The sequence below is a fragment of the Uranotaenia lowii genome, chromosome 1 (genome assembly GCF_029784155.1).
Source record: "Uranotaenia lowii strain MFRU-FL chromosome 1, ASM2978415v1, whole genome shotgun sequence".
Taxonomy (NCBI): domain Eukaryota; kingdom Metazoa; phylum Arthropoda; class Insecta; order Diptera; family Culicidae; genus Uranotaenia; species Uranotaenia lowii.
Genome location: NC_073691.1, coordinates 97,191,758 through 97,217,317, shown reverse-complemented (window position 1 = coordinate 97,217,317; position 25,560 = coordinate 97,191,758). Strand labels below are relative to the sequence as shown.

At 42.0% G+C, this 25,560-nt stretch overlaps 4 protein-coding genes across 9 annotated transcripts; 3 read left to right on the top strand and 1 right to left on the bottom strand.

Moving 5' to 3' along the window:
• The first annotated feature begins 556 nt into the window (after positions 1 to 556).
• Positions 557 to 5,182, top strand: LOC129739140 (uncharacterized). 5 transcript variants are annotated; one of them, XM_055730542.1, is made up of 5 exons: positions 557 to 933; positions 992 to 1,092; positions 1,156 to 1,261; positions 1,319 to 1,414; positions 1,477 to 5,182. In XM_055730542.1, exon 5 carries the CDS (start codon positions 3,012 to 3,014, stop codon positions 5,178 to 5,180), a length of 2,169 nt encoding a protein of 722 aa, XP_055586517.1. In that variant the 5' UTR covers positions 557 to 933; positions 992 to 1,092; positions 1,156 to 1,261; positions 1,319 to 1,414; positions 1,477 to 3,011; the 3' UTR covers positions 5,181 to 5,182. The 5 variants fall into 5 exon arrangements, with proteins under 5 accessions (XP_055586517.1, XP_055586516.1, XP_055586519.1 ...); XM_055730541.1 differs by having other exon boundaries at positions 1,140 to 1,261; XM_055730544.1 differs by having other exon boundaries at positions 1,136 to 1,261.
• Positions 5,183 to 9,047: 3,865 nt separating this feature from the next.
• Positions 9,048 to 19,776, top strand: LOC129737658 (uncharacterized). The gene is made up of 7 exons (XM_055728817.1): positions 9,048 to 9,410; positions 13,811 to 14,113; positions 14,172 to 14,272; positions 14,336 to 14,441; positions 14,499 to 14,594; positions 14,657 to 17,036; positions 17,100 to 19,776. The coding sequence occupies exons 1-6, from the start codon at positions 9,048 to 9,050 to the stop codon at positions 14,843 to 14,845; spliced, it is 1,158 nt and encodes a 385-aa protein (XP_055584792.1). The 3' UTR covers positions 14,846 to 17,036; positions 17,100 to 19,776.
• LOC129757082 (uncharacterized) lies at positions 18,748 to 21,613 on the bottom strand. Of its 2 annotated transcripts, none has more exons than XM_055754203.1 (3): positions 21,491 to 21,613; positions 21,124 to 21,425; positions 18,748 to 20,874 (listed from the first exon to the last, which is right to left on the bottom strand). In XM_055754203.1, the coding sequence occupies exons 2-3, from the start codon at positions 21,381 to 21,383 to the stop codon at positions 19,386 to 19,388; spliced, it is 1,749 nt and encodes a 582-aa protein (XP_055610178.1). In that variant the 5' UTR covers positions 21,384 to 21,425; positions 21,491 to 21,613; the 3' UTR covers positions 18,748 to 19,385. The 2 variants fall into 2 exon arrangements, with proteins under 2 accessions (XP_055610178.1, XP_055610185.1); XM_055754210.1 differs by having other exon boundaries at positions 21,124 to 21,440; positions 21,491 to 21,574.
• Positions 21,614 to 21,721: 108 nt separating this feature from the next.
• LOC129757092 (probable tRNA(His) guanylyltransferase) lies at positions 21,722 to 23,015 on the top strand. Its single transcript, XM_055754224.1, has 2 exons — positions 21,722 to 22,428; positions 22,616 to 23,015. Exons 1-2 carry the CDS (start codon positions 21,808 to 21,810, stop codon positions 22,982 to 22,984), a joined length of 990 nt encoding a protein of 329 aa, XP_055610199.1. The 5' UTR covers positions 21,722 to 21,807; the 3' UTR covers positions 22,985 to 23,015.
• Positions 23,016 to 25,560: the final 2,545 nt, after the last annotated feature.

Sequence of the window (25,560 nt, the reverse complement as noted above, 5' to 3'; positions counted from 1 at the left end):
TTGTTGGAAACCTGAGACGGTCTCAGTGTCTCCCGAAGAAAATTGGAGACCCTGAGACCGTCTCGAGACGAACCGTCTCCTAGGCTTTATGAATGAATAACTTCTAGGAATAAATAAAAACAAATTAAAGAAAACTTAGCTGCGTGCTTCGATTTTGTTCAATCAAAATTCTTCCGGAAAATCGACTTTCACTTACAATACCACTTAGCATTGAATTTCAAATCAAATCAAAAATTCAAACAATTTATAATTTTGACACCAGAAGAAACATTTTTCACGTCCTCCCAATCCAAGGCCTGCTTCACTTCTTTTTAAATTCAAATTATTAGCACAAAATGGCTTCCTTCACCTTCCGTGACTTCCTGTCGCCAGCGTTGCCACATTTAAATCTGTATTTTCGAGCCAAAAAATCTTTTTAATCTGTATAAAATCTCAAAAATCTGTATTGAAATCTGTATCAAAAATTTTCATTCCAGATACTTACGCTGAACTATGGTGACCTTTTGATAATGCGTAGTGCACTCATTTGGACTACGCTGCTTGTTACATATGATTATTTTGTTGATTATTATTGATACGATAAGAGCATATTCGCAAACAGTTTATTATTAACCCATTCCCCCATAAAAGATTATTAAGCGTGAATACAAATTGCAAAAGAAAAACAAAACACTGGAGCAAAACACGGTGCAGAAATCCGCAACTGCAGGAAAAATATTCATCGCGGAATCTGTCAGGCATCGGAGCATTTTGGACTTGACATCGGTCAACTTTTGTATTGCCAAGAATTGGCTAAAAAAGAAGCCTCATTCCGCTGTTGGCAACATTGCGCTTCCGGAAGACGGCGCAGAAAAGTTGAGAAGTGAAAGTGCGCCATTGGTGAGAAACACCGCCCCCCGGAAAAAAATCATCTTTTCTCGGCCAGAGCCACAGGTAAGCGGCATTAATCACCTCGGACGCAACCCTTCATTAAAAGGAAGCATTCTTCCAGTGGCATCTCGCCGACAGCCATCCAAGAAACCGGGAGATCCCAGAATCGGGTAGGGCTAAGGACGACCGGGAACGCACAGCGGCTCAAAACGAGGAAAAAAGGTAAGAGCAATCAAACGGGCTTCAGCTCTACAAACCCCTCAAGAAAGGCGTTTTTTATTCTAGTCGCCAAGCCACCAATCCAGCGCCACACAATCCGGTCGCTCTCAGCCCGGAAAGCGTACGAAGCGCAAGGAACCGTGCCGGTACATACGGAACAAAGAGCCGACAGGTAAGCCGAGGCAGATGACCACCGACACGACCGATTCTAATTAAGATGTCGTTTCAGTTTCGACCGGCGTGTTTGCCTATCAGCCCCGTCCAAATCCGAGGCCCAGAAACAGGCGAAGGAAGAAGAGCCATTAAAAGGGGTCAGGTGTATACTGTAAGTACTGACAATGCGCATTGAAAAGAGCTCATGTCTGACTAGATTTTGTGACCCCACAGGACCCCTTTTTTGTAACAGGGCAGAAGGTCCTTGCTGCGATCCATCCCGTGAAGAAACTTCATTCCGGTGGCAACGAGAAATCGAACTAGAAAGCAGCGAAACTCTACGTTTACGTTTGCTGGGGCTTTTTTCCCTTTTGTTCGCCATTTCCATAGCTCAGCAATTAACGAGCGCATCCGAACATTAAGCCGGGTACCACTTCCGGGTCAGCAGGCACGTGGTTTGAGTGGACCTTGGCAGAAGGTCCTTGTAAACATCCATCCGAGTGAGGCCAAACACACAAGCGCAATTTATTCCGGAAGCATCCAGGGCCGTCGATCAGGATTGCGTATTACATTTTCCGTTTACGTCGCTCAGCAGTGGGCGAGCGGTTCCGAACATCTCTTCCGGTTCTGGCCATTCAAGCAGGAACAGTTTGTTCCGGGAACATCCGGAAAATCCAGCCGGCAAGGAGCGAATTCCTACAGTCACGTGGTTTGCAGCTAGGTGTCGTCGAGTGGCATTGCACTATTGTTTATCGCCCGGAGCAGAAGCGTTTCTTGGCGGGCATCATATCTTTCATCGAATCGCAGCTAATTTACTGCTGGAGTTGCGATCAATTTTGCATGCGATTCGCATTCAGGAACCATCTTCGCTTGGAGAACCGGATAGGCGCGACACTACCGTTTGTGAGTCTTTTCGGTAGTCGAACCGGAAACCCAATCACCAGAAGCAGGATTTTGAATCCACTCGTGGATTTATCCAAGCAGTGGGAGGTGAGCTTCTCTTTCCACCGCCGTTCGAAGATTGGTCAGCAGATGACAAGCGTGAGGAGGTGTTTCCGGAAATTCTGTGGCGCGAGTCAAGCGTCAGCCGGAAGATACCGCGATCCGCGGTGTGAGTGCAGCGTGTGGAAGAAAAGTGTACTGGTTTGCCTCGACGGACGGTCGTATAGCAAATCGCAGCGTCAGAGTGGTGCTGATCAGCGGAATATCCGGTCCGCGCCCCTAAGGTTGGACATTGGGTCGGACAAGGAAGGACAGGGATCCCCTGGGTCCGCAGGAATCAGTTTCGTCGTCGTCGAGCGCCACAGCCAAGACCATCTGAGCATGCATCGGGTCGGAAGCGAACGTCGCTCGAGGAACCCCGAACATGGGCTCAACAGCATGCAGCAATAATTGATGTAAGTCGCTTTTTCATTATCTTTATGGGAAGGGAGAAAATGGGTAATTTTTTGAAAGTTCGCAACCCTGAATAAAGTTGCACAATATAATGTCTGTTTGCTAAGTTTAGTATTTCATTTATTTGTGGCACCGACCACGAGAAGCCAACATTACAAATGGCGCCCAACTAAAAACGAACCGTATTATTTTGTTCGTTTAATTTAATAAATATCATTAAATGTTATGATGATATTGTGATGATTATTATTACAGTTGAATTGTAAAAGCAACTGTTAGGTTTATTTTGATTTTTGCTCAAGTTTTTGTATCGTATCAAGCTGTTATTTTAATCTGTAAGTCCACTGAAAATATCTGGTTTTTGATCCAAATAAATGATGATGAATAAACAAATTGAGTTGTATCATCTTAATGATGAGGAGATGGAATATGAATTGGCCTTGCGCCATGTTACGAATCTAGCCCCATGCTCTAGAAGAGCTAGGGTGGTCAAGTTAAAAGCCCTTGTCCAAGAGGACACCCTTAGAGACACCATTTATGTTAATTCAGAACACGTAATGTCGCCGGAGTTGAACATCGAGGTCTGCCAGAGGGCAGTTGTAGAATTGAGGAATCATGTTGATTTAGCCACGCAGAATAGAAACGCCGATCAAATGGCTTGCGCGAAATCGAGATTGCTTCATTACCGGCAAAGATTATCACTGATTCCAGTGGTCGCGAGTTTAGAGGAAACGCGTAGGGTCGTGTGCGAGCTTGTAGAGACGCTGCTAGCTCAGATAGAGTGCGTGAACAGTGCAGTCAATATGGTGTTAAGTGAAACAGAAAACACTAGCCTTTCAACTAGTGTCCCAACCATCCAGGCAGAGAACAGTAGCAGTAGGGATGCCTGCGATGCGTTGACGATTCCACCGAGGCCACAAGCAGTCGGAAATGATGAAGGAGCACGAGCACGAATGCAAGAAGCGGATGTCGAGCCGCCTTCTCTTTCATTCCAAGGAGGCAGACAAGGACAGAGGGACTTGGAGGAAGTAATCATCCGGAGGTCGGGTAGTTCGGCTGGTCTGGCTGCTGTGAACGTTCTGGACGAACTGCGGTTCGACATTCAACAACGACAAAGGAGGCAGCAGCAGTTGAACGACAGCTTTACAAACCGAAGTGGTAGCAACTACGACAGGCGGATGCAGAAGGCGATTCACAATTGGCCTTTCAAGTTCCGAGGCGAAAAGGACACCACGTCCCTCAACATTTTCTTGGACCGGGTGGAGACGTTTGCCAGATCAGAGGGAATCGACGATCAGACACTTCTGGCTTCTATCAAGCACCTGTTGCTTGAAGACGCCCTCGACTGGTACTCAAGAGCACTTGCCCAACGTCGCCTGTATTCCTGGCAAGCATTCAAGCAAGAAATTCGACGGGAGTTTCTGCCAAGCGGGTATGCTCAGATCCTGAGGCTGGAAGCCAGCTTCCGTTTTCAAGGTGCCAACGAAACGTTCGATAAGTTCTTCCGCGACATCTCTACACTATTCCGCTTCATCGATCCACCACTTACGGAAGAGGAGAAGTTGTTCATAGTCAAGAAAAATATGAACATGGATTATGCAACAATAGCAACAGCCGCTCAGCCAAAGACACTGATGGACCTGGTCAACGTCTGCAGCAACTTCGACGAAACAAGGCTCTTACTGAACCAGCAGCGCAGAATTCCAATTCCGCACAACCACTTACTAGAACCAAACTTCGCAACACCAGCAACAACAAGTCGACCTCAGCAACACCAGCAGCAGCGGTTCGGGAGATTGCAAGCAGTAGAGGCGGACGAGCAGTTGTACGGAGCCACCTCATACTCAGCACCATCGCATAGGCTTCCAATACAACAGCCACGCCTCAACAGAGTTTATACGGTGGAGAACGAGAGCCAGCAAGGTGCGGCTTCAACGTCAGCTATCCAAACTGAAGCAGATCTAGTGGATTCAGAAGAAGCAAACGGTTTGCAAGGGGACTTAAACCAGCTGTACGAGCAAGTTTGTGCCATGAAGCTTCAACTGGAGCGCAGATCGAATCGTTTCAATACAGGACTACAGCAGCAGCACTCTGTACAACGACCGGAACAGCGTCAGCAACCGCCTACAACTTCGGCAGGTCAGAACAATTTGGTGAATCGGCAAGGCAGTCAAGCGGAGAACCATCGAATACAACATCCGTTGCAACAGCAAGCTAAATGGGCTCCGCGACAGCAGCCTCAACAGCAGCAGCTGCAACAACAGCAGCCTCAACGGCAATTCCAACAGCACTATCAACCACAGCTCCAGAACCAGCAGCTTCAGCAAGCAGGCAACAACATGTACGATCTAGATCCTGTTCAGCATACAGCGTACCGCCCAGCGCTTTGCTGGAACTGCGATGAGGAGGGGCATAGGTTTCCGGATTGCACGAAGGCACAGGCAATTCTCTTTTGCTACAGATGCGGTCGAAAAGGTTACACGTTACGCAGCTGTCTTGTTTGTAACAGTGAAGCGGAAAACGCCGCAGCGAGGAGGTGGTAGATGGAGGGCCAGATTCTTCGCAACACAGCTATCAACCTTCAATACCTCCCGATTTACTAGACATCAACTCTATCATTATCAATCCCGGACATGACAATCGTCCACACGCCGTTTTGGACGTTCTTGGAAAGAAAGTTACAGCTTTGTTGGACAGTGGCGCAAACTGTTCTTTGTTAGGTGGCAGTAAAGCACAGATTGTAGAAGAGCTTGGACTACGAAAAGAAGCACTGAGCGGTGGGATCAAGACAGTGGACGGAACGCCACACCAGATCAATCACTTCACACGTCTGCCAATATCGTACAACAACCGAAGCGAAATTTTGCCGGTTCTACTCGTGCCTAGCCTGCCAGATTGCGCTATCATGGGCATGAACTTCTGGCAAACGTTCGGAGTCAAAGCAGTATGCTGTTCAATGATTACTGAGCAAGAACTTGAAGCAGAGCCGATGAAGGAACTATCGGTAGAACAACGCCAGATACTGAAGGAGACAATCAAGCTATTTCCGAAAGCCGAGGAAGGGAAATTGGGAAGAACGGAGCTTTATGAACACCGTATAGATGTTGGCAAAGCCATGCCACGGAAGCAGCGATATTACCCAATGTCCCAATATGTCCTGGAGGAGGTCAACCGCGAAGTAGACAGAATGATCTCGTTGGATGTGATCGAGGAGGCAGTTTTTTCGCCGTGGAACAACCCTCTTGTGGCAGTCAAGAAGAAAAACGGGAGTTACCGCGTCTGCTTGGATGCAAGGCATCTTAACTCCATTATGGTCAACGAGGGCTACCCAATCCCACAAATTTCATCGATTATCAATAATCTGGGAGGCTGTTCATTCATATCGTCGATAGATCTCAAAGATGCCTTTTGGCAAATGCCCCTTCATGAGGAATCAAGGCCACTGACGGCATTTACAGTACCTTCCCGAGGGCACTTTCAATTCAAAGTGGTCCCTTTTGGGCTGTGCACAGCCAGTCAAGGACTGGCTAGGATTATGACTCACTTGTTTGCGGATATGGAGCCGTACGTTTTCCATTATTTGGACGACATCATCATATGTTCTAAATCGTTTGAGGAACACATTACAGTTCTTAGAGAAGTTGCGGCAAGACTACATCGAGCTAAGCTCACTATCTCGGCCGAAAAGTCCAAGTTTTGTCGGCAGCAAATCAAATATCTGGGCTACATTCTCAGCGAAGGAGGTTGGAAGGTGGATGACGAGAAAGTAGAGTGTATTGTAAAATTCCCCGTACCAACAACCAGGAAGGAAGTCCAACGGTTTCTGGGAATGTGTGGGTGGTACCGTCGTTTCATCTCCGATTTCTCCCGTATTGCAGCTCCCATCACCGAGCTTACGAAGACCAAAACGAAGTTTCGTTGGACAACAGCAGCCGAGGAAGCTTTTCTCAAACTTAAGTCGGCCCTTGTAACAGCTCCAGTCTTAGCCATGCCAGACTACACGAAGCCATTTTCTATTTCTTGCGATGCCAGCGATATGGCAATTGGAGCCGTGTTGACGCAGACAATCGACGGTGACGAGCACCCAATCTGCTACTTTTCACAAAAACTTTCTTCAGCGGAAAGGAAATACACCGTAACTGAAAAGGAATGCCTGGCCGTAATACGAGCAATTGAAAAGTTCCGTGGCTACGTCGAAGGAGTACGCTTTGTGGTCTACTGTAACCATTCAGCCCTCAGTTACCTGAAGACCTTGAAGAATCCAACGGCCCTCATGAGCAGGTGGTTGTTGAGGCTCAACGCGTTCGATTTTGAGATACGATACAGGAAAGGCAGCTGTAATATCGTTCCAGACGCACTGTCCAGGATAGTTTGTTCATTGGTCTTCTCAATCACGCAGGTACACGATCCGTGGTATAGAAACCTCATCAGGCAGGTGCAGAATCAAGGCGGAAAATATCCGGACTTCCGAATAGCGAATGAGGAACTCTACAAAAATTGCCAGGTCAAAGACGAGACGGGCGTTATCAGTCATCGATGGAAGAAGGTCGTTCCAGAGGAAGAGCGAGCAGAATTGATCCGTCGTTTTCACGATTCGCCTTCAGCCGCGCACTTAGGTTTCTACAAAACATGGCACAAACTTCAACAACACTATTATTGGCCAAAAATGCAGGACACCGTCGCTCGTTACGTGAAGGCTTGCGCAACGTGTAAAGCCAGCAAAGCTCCTAACAAACAAATGATGCCGCAGATGGGGAAGCTCAAGCCAGCAAAGGTGCCGTGGGAGTTAATATCCATCGACTTCGTCGGACCACTCACCAGATCCAAGAAGGGCAACACAGTTCTTCTGGTCATCGTCGACTGGATTACCAAATACGTCATTGCCCACCCGATGCGGGCAGCCGATTCAACCAAGATGGTCGAGTTTCTTGAGGAAAAGGTATTCCTGAAATTCTCCAGGCCGAGAATAGTACTGTCAGATAACGGGAAGCAGTTCGAGTCACAAGCCTTTCGAGCGCTGCTTAGCCGTCACAACATCATCCATATGAAGACAGCATTCTACGCACCGCAGGTCAACAACGCCGAGCGGGTGAACAGAGTTCTCATTACATGTATTCGTTCTTTGCTGGAAGAAGATCACCGCGAATGGGACAAGAATCTAGCAGCCATAACCGCCGCTATTAACAGTGCGAAGCACGAATCCACCGGGGTCAGCCCACACTTCGCCAACTTCGGTCGGGAACTTTTGCTGTACACGGACCTCTACACTCAACAAGACTTAAACGTGTCAGATGATCCAAAGGTCGCGCAGGAGATGAGGTTGTCCACGATCAACAGGATTCACAAGTTCATCCAGCAGCGAATCAAGAAAAACCACGAGAGAACGAAGGAACGCTACGATCTACGGAAGCGCACTGTCTCGTTCCAACCAGGCGAGCTAGTATGGCGTCGTTCGTTTGTACTATCGTCAAAGGCGGACCATATAAACAAGAAGCTGGATCCGAAGTTCATCGCTGCCATCGTGAAGGAGAAACTGGGAGCGAATTTGTATGTTTTAGAGGATGTCGTCACAGGAAAGCGTGGGCGCTACCATGTGAAGGACATCAAACCTGATTAACATTAAAGCTATGTAAGCAACAACGCTGACCACAAGCTCATTCGGAGCACAAAACACGAAATGGAGAAGGCTGAAGGACCAACATCATCTTTGAAACCTCGCCCCCAACAACTCGGAATAAATTATGCAGAACTCTTCCATTCGAACAACTCAACGGAACACAGCTGATGTTAATTCGTCGCTAGGACATCGACGAACACGACGAAGTAGGCGTATATGAAGGAGACAACGGCCTTACGCGGGACCAGCGTCGGCTGAATGGACTCTGAGAACTCTGCCAGGAAGTTCATCAGAATTTGGAGAGGGCTGGCAACCTTGCGTGGGATTGCCGCCACTCATTGTCCAGAATGCAATCCTGTCATCTTGAAGCAGCGTAGCAACGCTGGGGATAGTAGTACTGGTGAGCCACCGTAACCAGGCGCTACACACCATCGCAGAGAACCCATCCAGGTTCGGGATATTGGAATGTTCGGAAAGTCAAGTACAGCAGCTCCAAACACCACGTCGCTGCAATTGAAAGGATTGTCAGGACATCAAGTAGAGGATTCAGCACCATAGAATACAGTTAAGCGAAGAAGTTGTGAGGAGTAGACATCATGACGGCCGCTACTACCATATCGACTATCTCTCGCTAACTGTCAAAAGCCACACGCCCATAATCCAGCTATGACCGCTACCCAAGGTAGTCAACAAGAGCCTAACGAGGTCAAAACACGCCAGTCGTTACTACCACAAACAGGAGATCATCCACCAACCCCAAAAATCTCCGAATCAATACAAAAACCCTTCAGCTATGACCACAGCCAAAGCCTGTCAACCAAGCGCAACAGCGCAGGAAATACCGTTAGGCCGATCGGGAAAAATCGTGCATCTGGAAAACGCAGTGAGCAATATCTCTTATCTACCTCCTCGTGAGTACAGTAACAAGTCTAGCTATGTCCGCTACCCAAGGTTGCCAACAAAAGCATCGCCGATGCGAAAAACACGTACGTTCATCGTCAGCACCACAACCATCTGCTTTGCTCGACGACTCCGGAAGAAGGGCCCGTCTGAGGGAGCTCATTCGCAGCAGCAGCAACATCCGATTTTGTCCCGCAAACACGAACCCTGCTTATTCAGCACAGTATCATCAGGACGAATCAGGACAACGCCCAGAGTAGCTTGAAAGAGGTTGCAAGATTCCTGCTGACTTTCTCCTAGTCCGGAGGACCATAGCTGACCAGGCTTCCCAGAAATAAGAAAACCGAACAAGTACATCCACAAGGACCTCCCGATTAAGACTTCCCGATCTAGACGAAATTCTCAAAAGCTATCTACCAACTTTGTTAAGACCACAAGCTATGAGATCACCATCTACCACGGTCCACACCCCAAAATACGCGCAGCGGAACCACAAATTACCCTCGCCTGAAATGGTGTCGACAGTTCAACTGTCCGATTCAGACTTGACCACAAATCACCAACCTCACAAAATGATACAAAATGGATCATGCACAGTTGTCAAGGGGGTTGCCAAGGAAACATCAAAAGGAACGCGATCTGGAGGCGCGGTATAACCTCTATTCCGGGCCCTTGGTAATTAAGAGGATTAAATCCCTCTTTTCCTTAGACTTCTGTTGCTCTTAGTATAAACCAGTTAAGTTCCCACCTAAATTTCGTTTGTTAAGTTCTATTTGTAAGATCTAGGTTATTATCTCTATCAATAACCATTTGATTTTGGATTTTCGTATGCTGCTGAGGTGGATGTTAATAAGTGGATTGTTTAAGGATTTGAAGGAGTTTCTTTTTCCAGATATACTGGTAAATATCGACAACATTTGCCATAATTGTTGGCTTAGATTTTGTATTTGGATTTTGCCAAGAATCGTTGGCGTAGAGATCTAGTTTATCTTTCTGTATTTCCCGCATAATTAAAAACAGTTGGGGATATAGTACTAACTATTAACTTAATATATTGGTAGCAGTACCAGTATGAAATATCTTCCAAGTATCATTTCATTATACATGTTCAAAATTTTATTACCTCAATAAATTATGACAGGATCGTATCAGTGACAGTGACAATATGATATATGATTTAGTAAGTATAGTATAATAAGAGAATAAAAATTTGCAACCTTTGAATATTGTCTCTGGACCTTATCCAGGACTCTAACAGTGTACGACAAAGTTTCCTTATCCCAAGCAACATTTTAAACTCTGAATGGTTTTATAAAAAAAAATAGTTGTTGTATAAGGGATTTATAAAGTATTGTTTGCTTTGTAACGTAATTTATAAGGAACTCTATATGATTGCCCTTTAAGATAGCTTAAAAACCACTATAGAATCTTTTTATAGAACTCCTGTCAAATTTTGTGTTGGTTTTATAACCATTAATTTTTTTGGTTGAGAAGAGCGCTAAAAAGCAATTATTAAACCTCTCTAGAAAACCAACCTTGAAGAAAACAACAACAAAGAATGTTTTATAACCTTTAATTTTTTTGGTTTAGTAGAGCACTACAAAGCAATTATAAAACCTCTCTAGAAAACCAACAAAGAATGACAATCCAAATCGGATCGAAATGTCAAAATGTGTATGTGTGGCATCGCCTCAAATGTTTACCACCAAATGGAGTATTTGACTAATTATTTTCTTGGGAAAGTCCAAATTGTCCTGAAGAACACTTGAAGAGCAACGAAGAATGACATTTAGAATTCAAACGGAATGTAAACAACAAAACCAAAAATGTTGCGACAACTAGAATCGTTATTTTCCGATGTTACCTGAATGTCCCCGGAATAAGCGAGTTCGAGAGGCAAAGGATATCGTAATTTTGCTGCAAAGCTTGAACTAGTTATTTTTGCACTAAAGAACTTTCCGGTTGACAACATCGAGCCGTATCGGGATTTTCCATTCGAAAAACATCAAAAGAACACAAACAAAAATTTCATAAATCATAATTAATTATTATACAAGATTTTTTTTATTAATAAATATCCCATCACAATTTCTTTTCACAAAGAAAACCATATTGCTCATTAAGAACTATTTTTTGGCCTTTCGGATTGAGGCCGTCCAAAAAGTCTTTTCCTCCATCTCCAGCTGCGAAAATACGATTGTCGGAATTTGATGAAAACATCCAGTTTTCGATGTGTCCGCTCGTTCCACAGAGTGTTCTCCCAGCCGGTTCTAGCTTCCCAGTGGGCGGCTTTTTCTGCTATTACGATGAAACGCTGCACCAGATCGAGGCTCATTTCTGCAACTTGTTTTCTGGTTCCGATTGTTGGCGTAGTAGAAAACCTTACGTGGACCACAAACTACACCGTAGAGTTACTCGAATTCTTGGAGTCGGACGCGGAAAACTGGAGAGATCAAACTTAGTTTTGGTCAAAGCCGTCGACGGAGAAACTTTTTGAATGATGGTTTTGTTTCGGAGGGGCAAATAAATTTTTTGTTTTGTTTTTGTGTTGCGTCGCTGACAGCTGCACTGAAATAAGAACACTAAAAAAGATCCTAGAAAAGATCGTTTGGTTTTAAGGGTTTTATAAGGAGCAAAACTGATGTTCTGCAGAAACGTTGTTCTTATAATTGCATTCTTCCAGAATTGTTGAATTTATAGTTGGTTTCTTCAAGTCAAAAAGGTTTTTCATTGAATCGCCATTTTCCTATGGAATAAATGAAAATTAAAACGAATTTTTCATGGAATATTATAATAGTTAGCATTATTCGTTAAAAATTGCAACGATTGATGTTTTGAAATTTGAATAATATATCATAAACTGATATAACGCAATGTATTAACAATCCTGAAAAAATATTTGATTTATTTAATATTTGGAGAATATTTATTAAAATATTCTATTTCGGAAGATGACGAGGGCGCGCGGTCTATATTCGAGTTTATCGAAAAATCAACCGATAAAACTAAAAGCGCATCAACTTTATCCATAAAGTAACCGATTAAATCGATTAAGATATTTGAAGTAATATGATAGAAGGGCATTTTTGTGTCTTGGTCGAAAAAAAAGTTCACTCTTATTTTTAATTGTTTAAGATTATTTCATTTTAATCAATGCAGTTTAAAAACCCTTTTTCGGATTTTTTTTGTTTTGTGTCAGAAAGTCAGAAGAAATTATTATCTGGAACATGCCTTCGGAAAAACCCTTATAAGTCCATATGGTTGTGTAAGGTACTTGAAAAGTTCACTTCAGAACCTCCTGTAGGTGGGCCTTTTTACACTTATAAGTGTTTTTTAGATGTTTTAATGGGGTTTATATAACTAAACGCTGTTTTATAACTAAGTTTTGCAGCGCTCCTCCAGTTTCTTATAAAACTTAAATTGTTACTTGGGTATATTTTCTTAGCATTAGACATTAAATTAAAAAAAAAACAACATTGACAACATTGTATGAGTTAGACAAGTCGTTATCATTTCACCTCTTGCGGATAATAACTAATATTGTTATTTTAAGATGTAGTTGTGAGCTTATGCATTTTTTCGCTCTTGGGTTCAGCATCTGCTAATTTTCACTTCACTTCGTTAAAATTTGTGTCGGCAACCCCACGCCAGGTTCGGAACTGAAAACTGTGTTCAAAATGGCTCCGAAAAAAAAGAATCACGCTGAGAAAAACACACAGAACGCGAAAAGTAAGTAAAACTATATTATATTATCGATAAAAACTAGTGAGATTAAATAAAACTAATGAAATTACAGAAACAAAGATCTCTGCTGAGCGGAGAGCGGAAAAAAAATCAACTGAAAGGCTGAACAATGCAGATCTGCACAAATAGGTAAGATTGTATAATCCATGTATAATATCAGAAATAAAAAATAAAAATCTCAACATTTAAATTTTTTAATTTTATTTTATTTTTTGTGGGAAAGAATTGGAACTATATTGGTTATGGTACAGGGAAGCTCTTTTTAAAAATATTTTACAATATGTGGAACGTATGATTGAGCGTTATTTTTACTACAAACTACTATAAGCAAACTATATCCATTGAAGTTGATGAAATCTATGATTTTGTATTCCAACGTAGCTAGAACATTCAGGTAGATTGTTTTGCTCGCCAAAAGTGGATGATATTTTAACCGTATCCAATAATGTAGCATGAAATATTTGTTCGAAAAAATCGCTCTTTTTGAATGGTAAACATGCTTAACAGCCCTTTCCCCATATGGTACTTTAACAGATAATCATAATACAGATTGTTAATATGGTCTGTGTTATTGTACATATACTGTTCACTTTACAATAAACGATAACGTTTAGAGACAATATAGAATATTCTCTATATATTGTAATTGATTATGCGGGTTAGTCTTTGAAGATACTCACCACTGCAGGGTGACATCAGTACGAGGTTTTCTCGGAATAGCGTCGATTTTATTATCTCCTTCGAACTCCTAGTGGCGTGATTATGAATTTTTCATGGATCCTTGTCATGATCCATGAAAAATTCTACCAAAGTAGCAATGTTGTGTTACATATGATTATTTTGTTGATTATTATTGATACGATAAGAGCATATTCGCAAACAGTTTATTATTAACCCATTCCCCCATAAAAGATTATTAAGCGTGAATACAAATTGCAAAAGAAAAACAAAACACTGGAGCAAAACACGGTGCAGAAATCCGCAACTGCAGGAAAAATATTCATCGCGGAATCTGTCAGGCATCGGAGCATTTTGGACTTGACATCGGTCAACTTTTGTATTGCCAAGAATTGGCTAAAAAAGAAGCCTCATTCCGCTGTTGGCAACATTGCGCTTCCGGAAGACGGCGCAGAAAAGTTGAGAAGTGAAAGTGCGCCATTGGTGAGAAACACCGCCCCCCGGAAAAAAATCATCTTTTCTCGGCCAGAGCCACAGGTAAGCGGCATTAATCACCTCGGACGCAACCCTTCATTAAAAGGAAGCATTCTTCCAGTGGCATCTCGCCGACAGCCATCCAAGAAACCGGGAGATCCCAGAATCGGGTAGGGCTAAGGACGACCGGGAACGCACAGCGGCTCAAAACGAGGAAAAAAGGTAAGAGCAATCAAACGGGCTTCAGCTCTACAAACCCCTCAAGAAAGGCGTTTTTTATTCTAGTCGCCAAGCCACCAATCCAGCGCCACACAATCCGGTCGCTCTCAGCCCGGAAAGCGTACGAAGCGCAAGGAACCGTGCCGGTACATACGGAACAAAGAGCCGACAGGTAAGCCGAGGCAGATGACCACCGACACGACCGATTCTAATTAAGATGTCGTTTCAGTTTCGACCGGCGTGTTTGCCTATCAGCCCCGTCCAAATCCGAGGCCCAGAAACAGGCGAAGGAAGAAGAGCCATTAAAAGGGGTCAGGTGTATACTGTAAGTACTGACAATGCGCATTGAAAAGAGCTCATGTCTGACTAGATTTTGTGACCCCACAGGACCCCTTTTTTGTAACAGGGCAGAAGGTCCTTGCTGCGATCCATCCCGTGAAGAAACTTCATTCCGGTGGCAACGAGAAAATCGAACTAGAAAGCAGCGAAACTCTACGTTTACGTTTGCTGGGGCTTTTTTCCCTTTTGTTCGCCATTTCCATAGCTCAGCAATTAACGAGCGCATCCGAACATTAAGCCGGGTACCACTTCCGGGTCAGCAGGCACGTGGTTTGAGTGGACCTTGGCAGAAGGTCCTTGTAAACATCCATCCGAGTGAGGCCAAACACACAAGCGCAATTTATTCCGGAAGCATCCAGGGCCGTCGATCAGGATTGCGTATTACATTTTCCGTTTACGTCGCTCAGCAGTGGGCGAGCGGTTCCGAACATCTCTTCCGGTTCTGGCCATTCAAGCAGGAACAGTTTGTTCCGGGAACATCCGGAAAATCCAGCCGGCAAGGAGCGAATTCCTACAGTCACGTGGTTTGCAGCTAGGTGTCGTCGAGTGGCATTGCACTATTGTTTATCGCCCGGAGCAGAAGCGTTTCTTGGCGGGCATCATATCTTTCATCGAATCGCAGCTAATTTACTGCTGGAGTTGCGATCAATTTTGCATGCGATTCGCATTCAGGAACCATCTTCGCTTGGAGAACCGGATAGGCGCGACACTACCGTTTGTGAGTCTTTTCGGTAGTCGAACCGGAAACCCAATCACCAGAAGCAGGATTTTGAATCCACTCGTGGATTTATCCAAGCAGTGGGAGGTGAGCTTCTCTTTCCACCGCCGTTCGAAGATTGGTCAGCAGATGACAAGCGTGAGGAGGTGTTTCCGGAAATTCTGTGGCGCGAGTCAAGCGTCAGCCGGAAGATACCGCGATCCGCGGTGTGAGTGCAGCGTGTGGAAGAAAAGTGTACTGGTTTGCCTCGACGGACGGTCGTATAGCAAATCGCAGCGTCAGAGTGGTGCTGATCAGCGGAATATCCGGTCCGCGCCCCTAAGGTTGGACATCGGGTCGGACAAGGAAGGACAGGGATCCCCTGGGTCCGCAGGAATCAGTTTCGTCGTCGTCGAGCGCCACAGCCAAGACCATCTGAGCATGCATCGGGTCGGAAGCGAACGTCGCTCGAGGAACCCCGAACATGGGCTCAACAGCATGCAGCAATAATTGATGTAAGTCGCTTTTTCATTATCTTTATGGGAAGGGAGAAAATGGGTAATTTTTTGAAAGTTCGCAACCCTGAATAAAGTTGCACAATATAATGTCTGTTTGCTAAGTTTAGTATTTCATTTATTTGTGGCACCGACCACGAGAAGCCCACATTACATGCTTATACTGAGGACTGCTGTTTGTGCGACATGTCAAACTATAGTGTTAAACCTGATATTTTGTATACGCGAACCGTTTTTGGCTTAACTTTGTCCGATTAACTGTAACGGACAAAATATATGTCCGCTATGTGTGAAAATTAAGGTCCCGCAAAGTTTTAGGTCGATGTATTTCGTTAAATATAACGATCTGTGTGCTTCTGGGGTTTAACAATCAGTTGGGATTTGAACTTTGTGTCAATAGTCTTTACCATTAAAAGTTACATTTCCTATAATGCAATAATGACATATTTTGGTATATGATTCTTATACACAGGTCTTTAAACTTTCTTCAATTCTTTGCATGTTGTTTTGCATTGTTACGGTTCCAAACTCTATTCTGGAATTTTTTTCTTATTTGCAAGCGTAATAATTGATGGATGATTGAATCGATTGAATCATCAAAGTAGATTATTATTGATTGACTCGAAGTATAATCAAAATATCTTGGAAAATCTCTGATTTTCTGAAAATCTGTATGAAATCTGTATAAATTTCCATTTATCTGTAATCTGTATATACAGATTCTGTATTACAAAATGTCCAAAAAATCTGTATATTTACAGAAAAATCTGTATATGTGGTAACGCTGCCTGTCGCTGCTAACTGGCGCTCAATTTTCATTCTGCATCCTCGTGCGCTCCCATGAGCTTTACATAAGGTGCGGAGATATTTTGATGCTTTCACAAATATATCAGTATCTTCAGACTGGTGTGCGTGCAATGCGGTCTGATTCGCATCAATGACGTCATAAGAGTTGTTTGGGTTGCAATTACGGAAGAGTTTTTGATTTAGATAACTTTTGTTTAATGAAAAAATGACCAAATGCTGCATAAAATCCTGCAAAATTTCGCAGGTCGACGCTAAGAAGCAAAATAGAGCAGTGAGTTTTCATCAGCTACCGAAGGAACCCGCGGTATGCAAAAAATGGCTCGCGTTCTGTGGCCGTGAGGATGGATCCGGCATATACGTGTGCTCCCAGCATTTCGAATTGACGGAGTTTGTCTGGTCTGGTAATCTGGTAAGTATTTCTAACTTGGGCCATTGTCGCAATATTCTTTATGTTTCGTTTTTTCTCTCTCAGCTTTGCCATCCGTTCGTTGCCCTCCAACTGAGTCTGCTCGATCCATCAGAGCAAAACTGAGGAACCGGAAGCAAGTGGTCGAAGAATTTCTACAGAGAAATGCAAACTTGGGGATCAGTTGAAGTCATCGCCCTCGATTACAGGATTTTCTAAGATGGTTATTCCACAATAGATCACAAAAAGTTGGTCGCAGTGGATCTTCTCATACAAAGAAAAGATGGTTATTCCACGACGACGGAACAATCCACCGTAAAAAAAACGCGTTCTGTAACGACCGAATCACGCTGAAAAAAGCCATTTAATACTCATTTTGAGATGGGAAATTCACTCAACAAGGATATATGTTTCACCTTTTATACGAGCGTTCACTATTTTCAGTATTATAGTACTTTAATCATGTTAATTTGACCAACTTTTCTAGTAAACTGTATTACGCACTGCAGCCCCGATGATGTTATGACGTCATCACCGTAATACACACAATGTTTACGTTTTTTCGATCACCTATACCACGGCAAACCGAGTTCATCCACACCTCTACATCTAGCTCATGGCGTGCGCTCTTCTATATCCAGTCGATTATGCAGACTATCGCAGCACTTTCCAACGAGGGGTCTCCCGATGACACATAGGTAGTTCTAAAAACAGTAAAGGCTGCCTCGCAATACCGCGTCGGACGTCGCGTCGCGTCAGCTGTCAACGCTGTCGTTGAGTACTAAAACGCTGACGCGATGCACTGGAATTTATTTGCAGCACAATACAGCGTCCACTGACTAGGCTTTCCAGAATTTTTGAGACAAAACTCGGGGTGCCTTACATTACAAAACACAGAAAAAGGACGATAATTTTATTTTTGAGTATATTTGTGTCAAACTTTGACAATAAAAGCATAAAAAAGGAATATTCAAACCCTGCTGACGCGCTGGATTTTTGATTTATTTCAAAACAAAAACGTCGACGCTGGAGAACGCTGCTGTTTAGAACAAGTTTAGCGTTTTAGTACAATGCTGTCACTGACGCGACGCACCATTGTGGTGGCTCAAACGGAAAACGGTATCCCCAAAATGAAATGTCAACGCGACGCGACGTCCGACGGGCTATTGTGTGGGCGCCTTAACAATGGCTGATATGGATAAAGCTTTAACTTTCGAGCAGTTTTGTCAGTCAAATACTTCGAATGGCATACATATCTTTTATCCGGAGAATGTTCTATTCTGCTTTTTCATATCTAGCTGAGCAAATGCTTTCAAATTTTGCCATTACGAAGCAATTGCCATTTTCTTATTCATACCAACTAATATCTTTGAAAAACAATTGTTTAATCCAGGATTAATCCTTATTTGAATTGTCAACCTTTTATGAATGAATTAAAACCGCGCAGAAAAAAGTGGTGATTTGTTCAAAGTTATCTCAACTTAATACTTATTAAAAAAAAATAGATTTCTACAAAAAAAACTAGACATTTTAAGTAGGTTTACAAAGTAATGGTTTCACTTAATTCTTACACACATTGGAGTTACCCGGACTACTAAATAAAAGTGAAGAAAACCTCGAATCTCATTCCACATATTGTTCCAAATCAATTTAGTTTTTTTTTGTCATAAAAAAGCAGGAGAATTTTCTTTCCTTCAAATTCAAAACAACTTGCTTATTTGAAGAATCTTGTTTGTTATACGAATTTTATCAGATAGGTACACATATTTGTTGTTAAATTAAGATGCTATCATTTCGTATATTGCGATTAGACAGACATATTTCTGCTCATTTAAACTCTTGAATGTTAAATAGGGCATCAGAGTGGTTATTGCGCAACGCGCTTTGATTTAGGTTTTATTTGGATTGTGCACCATAAAGAGAAACAGCAAACGATGAACAATGTATTTTTGTTTAATTTGAAAAGCTGATATTCGTGTAACGTAAGCATAAATGTGGGTATACCTTTCGTTATCTGTACCCTAAAATGCCAACTTGTGACTTTATGACACATATTTTTTTTCTATTCATGAGGACAATTCAAACTGAAAGTGTGCTTTTCACTTGATATTAAATATTTGCTACCCGAAACACGACTTTATTCTATTGATACACGATGTCCCATATTCGCTGTTTTCTGTGCACAAACTACTGAAATTATCGATATTAAGTATATACTTATCATGTAGCTGCATACGATTTCCGATTTATTGCGCCTTCATTATTGGCATTAGAACAAACACCACCAGAACAAAATGATTATCTAGTACATAACACACATATCGGAAATAATCATAATCATCACAAATCCCATTAGGCAATTCCGTCACGAGTATAGGTAAAGACAATCGTGCGAATGAGACCATCACGAACCGACTCCGATTGAGAGCCGACACAAAATCTGAAACATACATTATCGCAGTTCACTTTTGCCACCGACTGACTAACCGGATACCATCCCACTTTATTGAAAACGACGCCAATCTTGTACATCTTGTGTCTTTGGACAAAGACCGGTCGATCGAAAGAAATTTCCAGCATTGAATTGTACTGCACTCGCTGATTGCAGTGTGTATAGGTTAAACGAGAACCATGGGCATCCAAGAGATGAGCATACAGCAGCTCGGAGTATCGATCGTTGCCGACAATAGATGACCCTTGAACCTGGGTCGGTACCTCGATACCAATGATGCACACAGATCTATCCACGATGAATGTCAATGAGCAATCCAACACTGAAGTGTTGAGACATTCTGTCTGTTGGCGCATTATTCTGCGACAATAATACTTGCGATCGTAGTTGGAATCATTGCCCCGTATTTCATCCAAATAGTCAGGGTAGAAGGGGCTTTCTGGATTTTCTGGGTGCGCTGGAGGAACTGGAGCCGGAGCCGGAGCTGGTACCGTTTGTGAAGGGAGCGGAGCAGGTTGAGGAGGTGGAACGTGTTGTGGGAAGAGCCCGCTCGGACCCGCTGAACCACCTGGACGATGAACCAGCTGGTTTCCACTAGGACCTGCTAACGGACTAGAAGGCGATGAATCGGGAAATGTGTTTCTGGTGTTTTTATTGGTAGTAAATCCGTCCGGCATGGGGTAGCAGCTGTTGGAAGTCGAAATGTTCATCAAAATCGCAAATGCTTCTGATTGTGTTAATAAATTTGTCCTGGCCGGACCTTCGGCAAACTGTTGTGGGTTCAAGGAGAGAAACCGTATACGACGGATAGCATCTCGAATCGTTGGCAGTTCTTGCTGTCGGCCGGGATTAACAGCTATGACAGCGGCTGGTCCAGCTTGCTGATCGTTGTTGCCAACAGGATTATTTTGTGGATTCCGTAGAGCGTTCGATGGGCCTGCCTCATCTTCTACAGTCGGAGGTGATGGGGGAGATTCAATCTGCTCTGCATCGTTTCCGGTCTGGTTGGTATCTCTACTAGAACAAAGGCCATGCTTTTCAGCATACTTATTGATAGCCCAAAAAAGGTTCAATTCCGAATCGATGTTCAAAACATCTTGATCCAAAATGGTTATAATCGTGCTGAGTTCAACATCTTCGAAGCTGGAGTCTTGGATGACATCGATGGTTTTTGTACACATGATTTGCAGACATTTTTCCATCAAACGAGGTTCCTCAAATAGTTTAGCAAACTCATAAGCTCTACAAACATTCTTTGGGCACAGATCTGACCACAAAAATGTGATACATTGCTCTACAACATGCGGCAGCATGTATTTCTTGGCCCCATAGCACAGCTCGCAGGCTTTGTCCACTGAGTTGATACTGATCTTATCCGTATATATGTACCTGAAAAAAAAAAACAAAGACTTAATAATGTTTTGGTGATATTAACTTCCTTTCAACATGTGTTTCAACTTCAACGGAATTGTTTTTTTTTTTGTTAATTTCTATACCTATTCCAATAGGTACTTAAAATTACATAAAAGTTAACATGTAGATACTTTAAAATAAAGTTAACTTGTAATAATATTAACACCTTACATATTTTCGTTGAATGAAACAGAAACAGCAATAAGAACAAGAAACGATACTCACTCTAGAAGCGATTTGAAGGCCGACGGATCCAAATCGAGAATTGGTATCGGATCACTCTTCTCAGCCAATCCACCGTAAAACATAGCTTCAAAAACGGGGGACGCCATCGCCAAAATTAGCTTATGCCCCGCTAGCATCTGATGATTTGGTTCCTGCCCGACCAAAAAGTGGCAGTCAGCCCACTTTCCAGTTTCCAACAGATACTGGCCGCGGGATTTAATGTCATGCCGAGAAATTTGCCAGTCAATGATCGGATCCATTGTTTTTTATTTCGCTTGATTTCTTTACAGCGCAACGGTGATCTAAGAAGAAACAAACTACAATAAGTTCAAATTACGCGGTTAAGAGCACAATATATAATATCTACCTTCAAACGATGATCTTAATGTAATTTTTAGAATAGTTCAATGTTATGCGTCTGACTGTACCGAGTCTGGATTCTTTATGAAAAACCCTGGAAAACAAACCATATGCATGCATGACAGCTCAACACTACGCACACCCAAATTCCATTACGCACACCCTGCTTGAAAGGCTTTTCTTGTTGCCAACCGCAACGCCATTATAGTGATGTAAACGATAGCGGAACTATTCCCTTAACGTTATGCATGCTGCAAGAATTGTACCCACTGGTATACCTACCTTTTACATGTGCACAATTTGTTTACGTTTCACTCGCCAGGCATGGTTGTGGTTTTAAAAGTGCTCCAAAATTCAAAAGTAATTGCAAGAAACTTTGCCGCACATTTCTCTTTATTCCGGAGGTATAAATCAAATAAATCAATGGCAAATAGCCGCTTTGAATATGTTAAGAGTTTTGAACAGCCTGATAAATTGCTACCGAACTGCTGGATCGTGATACGTGTGGATGGAAAAGGTTTCCACAAATTCTGTAACGTACATGCTTTTGAGAAACCTAACGATGAGCTTGGTTTGAATTTGATGAATCTGGCTGCAGTTGCGGTAATGCAAGAGTTCAACGAAATAATCCTTGCATATGGACAAAGTGACGAATATTCGTTCGTATTTCGTAGAGATGCTTCCGTTTATGAACGGCGAAAAGATAAGCTTATAAGCTATCTTTGTAGTTTGTTCACATCTGCCTACCTTTTCAACTGGAGCTATATTTTCAAAGATACTAAAACTTTGAAATATCCACCGGTGTTTGATTCACGCGCTGTTCTTTATCCGACGGACCAAAACATCCGAGATTACTTAAGCTGGCGACAAGCGGATTTGCATATAAATAATTTATACAATACTACTTTTTGGAAACTGGTTGCCTCGGGCCTGACAAACAATAAGGTAAACATAGTTACTTTTAACGATCTTACTGTAAAGACAAAACGTTCCGAAGGCAACTTCTCGTATTCTTGTTATATCATGAAATTCTTTTTAATGTTAATTCATTTCAAAATTGGGTAATTCAGATAATCCACACTTTTTGTTGAACAAGTAGTTTCCTTAATAAATTACATATTTCTCATTTTAGGCAGAAGAACGGCTAAGAGGTACGTTTTCCAGTGATAAAAATGAAATCCTTTTCAAGGAGTTCGACATAAACTATAACAATGAACCGATAATGTATCGAAAAGGTACGATCCTAGTGCGGAAAAAGGTTATCATACCCGATATGGGAAAACAAGTAAAGCTCATCGTACCGTTGTTTGAAGATATGATTCAAGATTGTTTTTGGAAAAAGCATCTCGAACTTTTGGATGAGCGAATGAAATCCAATGAAGTTTTTGACCTTGGCTTACAAAGCAATCATGTGATCCTGCAATATCAGATCGAAAAGTATAAAAAACAACGGGAAGGTTCACAAAGCAAGTTGAAAGAAACGAGCGGAGCATCGATCTGATTCAATAAAGTTGAATAAATTTGAAAGTCAAGTTTTGCTTTTTCATGCTTCGATAAGTTAGGTACCTGAAAAAACAAAAACGGGCCCAAGAGTTAAGTTTTTTAATTTTTTTTTTGTTTGGTTGATAATCTACCCCTTTAGACCAATCATTTAAACACATTTAACTATATCTAGCTTTCTGTTTAATTTAATATTATGTACTCATTAGCCTGTTTGTGAAAATATTGTTGTTTGAGCACCATACAACAGATCTGATCGAGTTCCTTGATTGGTGTAAATAAAGAGACTGTAGTTTGATATAGGCTCGTTAAGTATAAATAATTTTATTTCAATTTTAATCCTCGTTAGCGTAATCAATATCGATATCCTTGATCCTTATATTTTTCATTCATGAAAATGAAACTTTGTTAAAATTGAATGTCACAAAAATCAACTAATCTGGCACCACGGTTGACTTGTACCTACTGCAGGCTCCTTTTTTCAAGCTCAAAATTAAGTTGTTTTGGTTCAAAACAGCAGGTCGGCGTGGCATATGGCATCCCTTAACTTTGTGTGTTGACTGGGCAATCGCAGAGTTGAGTTTCATCAAGAGTACTCAAAGTTGAGTTCGACAGGCGAACTGAAAATGAAGTTTTTTTTCGTTTTTGTGGATCGTATTGGATAGAACAGAAAAGCTGGTTCATTTTTGGATATCAGTTTATACAAAATTTTAATGTTTGGATTGGTTTTTAACTGAAAATTTGTTCCGGAACTTTCTAGCATGTGCAAACTGGTAAACGTACAAATCCCAAAAAAAAAAAAAAAAATAATGAATAAAGGATCAGTAGCCGTCAAATAATTAAGGCGTGTTCGTAATTTGATTTTTTCTATCGAAGTGATTTTTTTATCGATGCTGGCATTCGTAAATTACAAACAAACGTATTCAAAAGCATTGGAAAGTGATTTAACATCTACCAAACAAATCGATTGTCTGAGGAACCCCCAAAAAAAATCAACCACCTGTTTGATTTAAAGCCCTACAGTAAAAGTGCGGCAGATGTCACCGTGGAGTTCCAATCGGAACTGTCAAAAGTTGTTTCAATCGAGCATTACTATTTTTTGCTCACTTTTAAGCTGTATATAGGGCTTTATTTCAAATTCGTACTGTAGGGGAGATGAGGGCATAACGAGCACCCAGGGCATAATGAGCACTACTCTTTTCTACGAAAGTACGTATTTTCTTAAATAAATTTTCATGAGGATTTGTTTCGTACTTCCTATAGTATTAATTTTTCACAAAAAAGGAATCTCCTTATCATCTTTACAGAGATATTAAAAAAAAACTAGCTTGGTTCTCAAGTTACGAAAATATTATAATTTTTGAGCACCACGAAATAAGCTCTTATGATCTCAAAATAATCTTGATCTATAATGTACGCACTGTAACATGATGTACACATTATTTCTCAATTTTCACCATCATAAAATTTTTGATTTTTCACTTTTATCAATTTTAAAACACGTTTTTACTTAAATTTGTTGACTAGGGGCATATAGAGCACCATATTATCGAGGCATAATGAGCATTTTCTGCCGTAGAATCTAGCAGCGAATTAAAATTGATTTATAGGGCCACACCTTGACTAGTTTTCATCCGACGATCGGTGTCAGAGAGGTAATCAAAAGACTAGCGTTAGATTTCTGTTCGAGGTGATTTTTTTCCATTTACAATTCATGATCGATTTTTTTATTGTTACATTATACGGCTAGTAGCATCATCCTCCGAACAAAGCACATAATGTAGGAGAGTGCGTGAATTGTTTGTATTCTACAAACAGACCCAGATTATTTTGTTATTGCTTTGTTTGATGAATCTACGACTCACCTGACTTCATCTAATTGAATTCGCTACTAGATTCCCCGGCAGAAACCGCACATCTTGCCCTGATTAATGGTGCTCATACTGCCTCAGGGGGGGTTCTCATTATGCCTCCACAGTGGCTGGTTTTCAGCTTTTGGCAAAATTTTTAAAAATGCATTTTTCAACGTTTTCATCTAGTTTTTCACGTTTCAGTCCGTTAGGGAATAGGCTTTTCAAGTATCTGAACACGAAACAATAATGTAACCTCCATATTATAGGTATTTTCTATGATTAAATAACCGTTTTCCTTAAGGTGGCCATTATGCCCCCATCTCCCCTAGGTCTTTAGTAAAAGTGCGGCAGAAAATGGTTATGTTGATTGGAACGACTTTTGACAGTTCGATTACGACTTCGAGGTGACAGTCTGCTGCACTTTTACTGTAGGGTTTTAGATTGATTGGGAATGTGGTTCTGCCTGATGTTCCTATTCCTGATGGGCCGGATGATATGTTATTTGCTACTGCTCCGAATGCCCGAGGTAATGCCATCGGTTGCTTGTGGCATATCGAAAAACTGCATCAGCCGGGCGAACTCTTTCAAAGCGTATAGACTTAGCACCGGAACGGGAGAAAACGCTCCGACCGATCACATTTAACTTTGAGTTCATCAAATGGAACTCTGTTTTGAAAATCGGTCATACTTTATTTTGAGTATGAAAAAAGGAGCGTGTGAAGAA

Coding starts and splice junctions, on each gene's coding strand:
- LOC129739140 (XM_055730542.1), top strand. CDS start 3,012: ATGATGATGAATAAACAAATTGAGTTGTATCATCTTAATGATGAGGAG.
- LOC129737658 (XM_055728817.1), top strand. CDS start 9,048: ATGACCACAGCCAAAGCCTGTCAACCAAGCGCAACAGCGCAGGAAATA. Junction 14,442..14,498: donor ACGGAACAAAGAGCCGACAG/GTAAGCCGAGGC, acceptor ATGTCGTTTCAG/TTTCGACCGGCGTGTTTGCC. Junction 14,595..14,656: donor AAAGGGGTCAGGTGTATACT/GTAAGTACTGAC, acceptor GTGACCCCACAG/GACCCCTTTTTTGTAACAGG.
- LOC129757082 (XM_055754203.1), bottom strand. CDS start 21,383: ATGGATCCGATCATTGACTGGCAAATTTCTCGGCATGACATTAAATCC. Junction 20,875..21,123: donor GCCTTCAAATCGCTTCTAGA/GTGAGTATCGTT, acceptor TTTTTTTTTCAG/GTACATATATACGGATAAGA.
- LOC129757092 (XM_055754224.1), top strand. CDS start 21,808: ATGGTTGTGGTTTTAAAAGTGCTCCAAAATTCAAAAGTAATTGCAAGA. Junction 22,429..22,615: donor CGGGCCTGACAAACAATAAG/GTAAACATAGTT, acceptor TTCTCATTTTAG/GCAGAAGAACGGCTAAGAGG.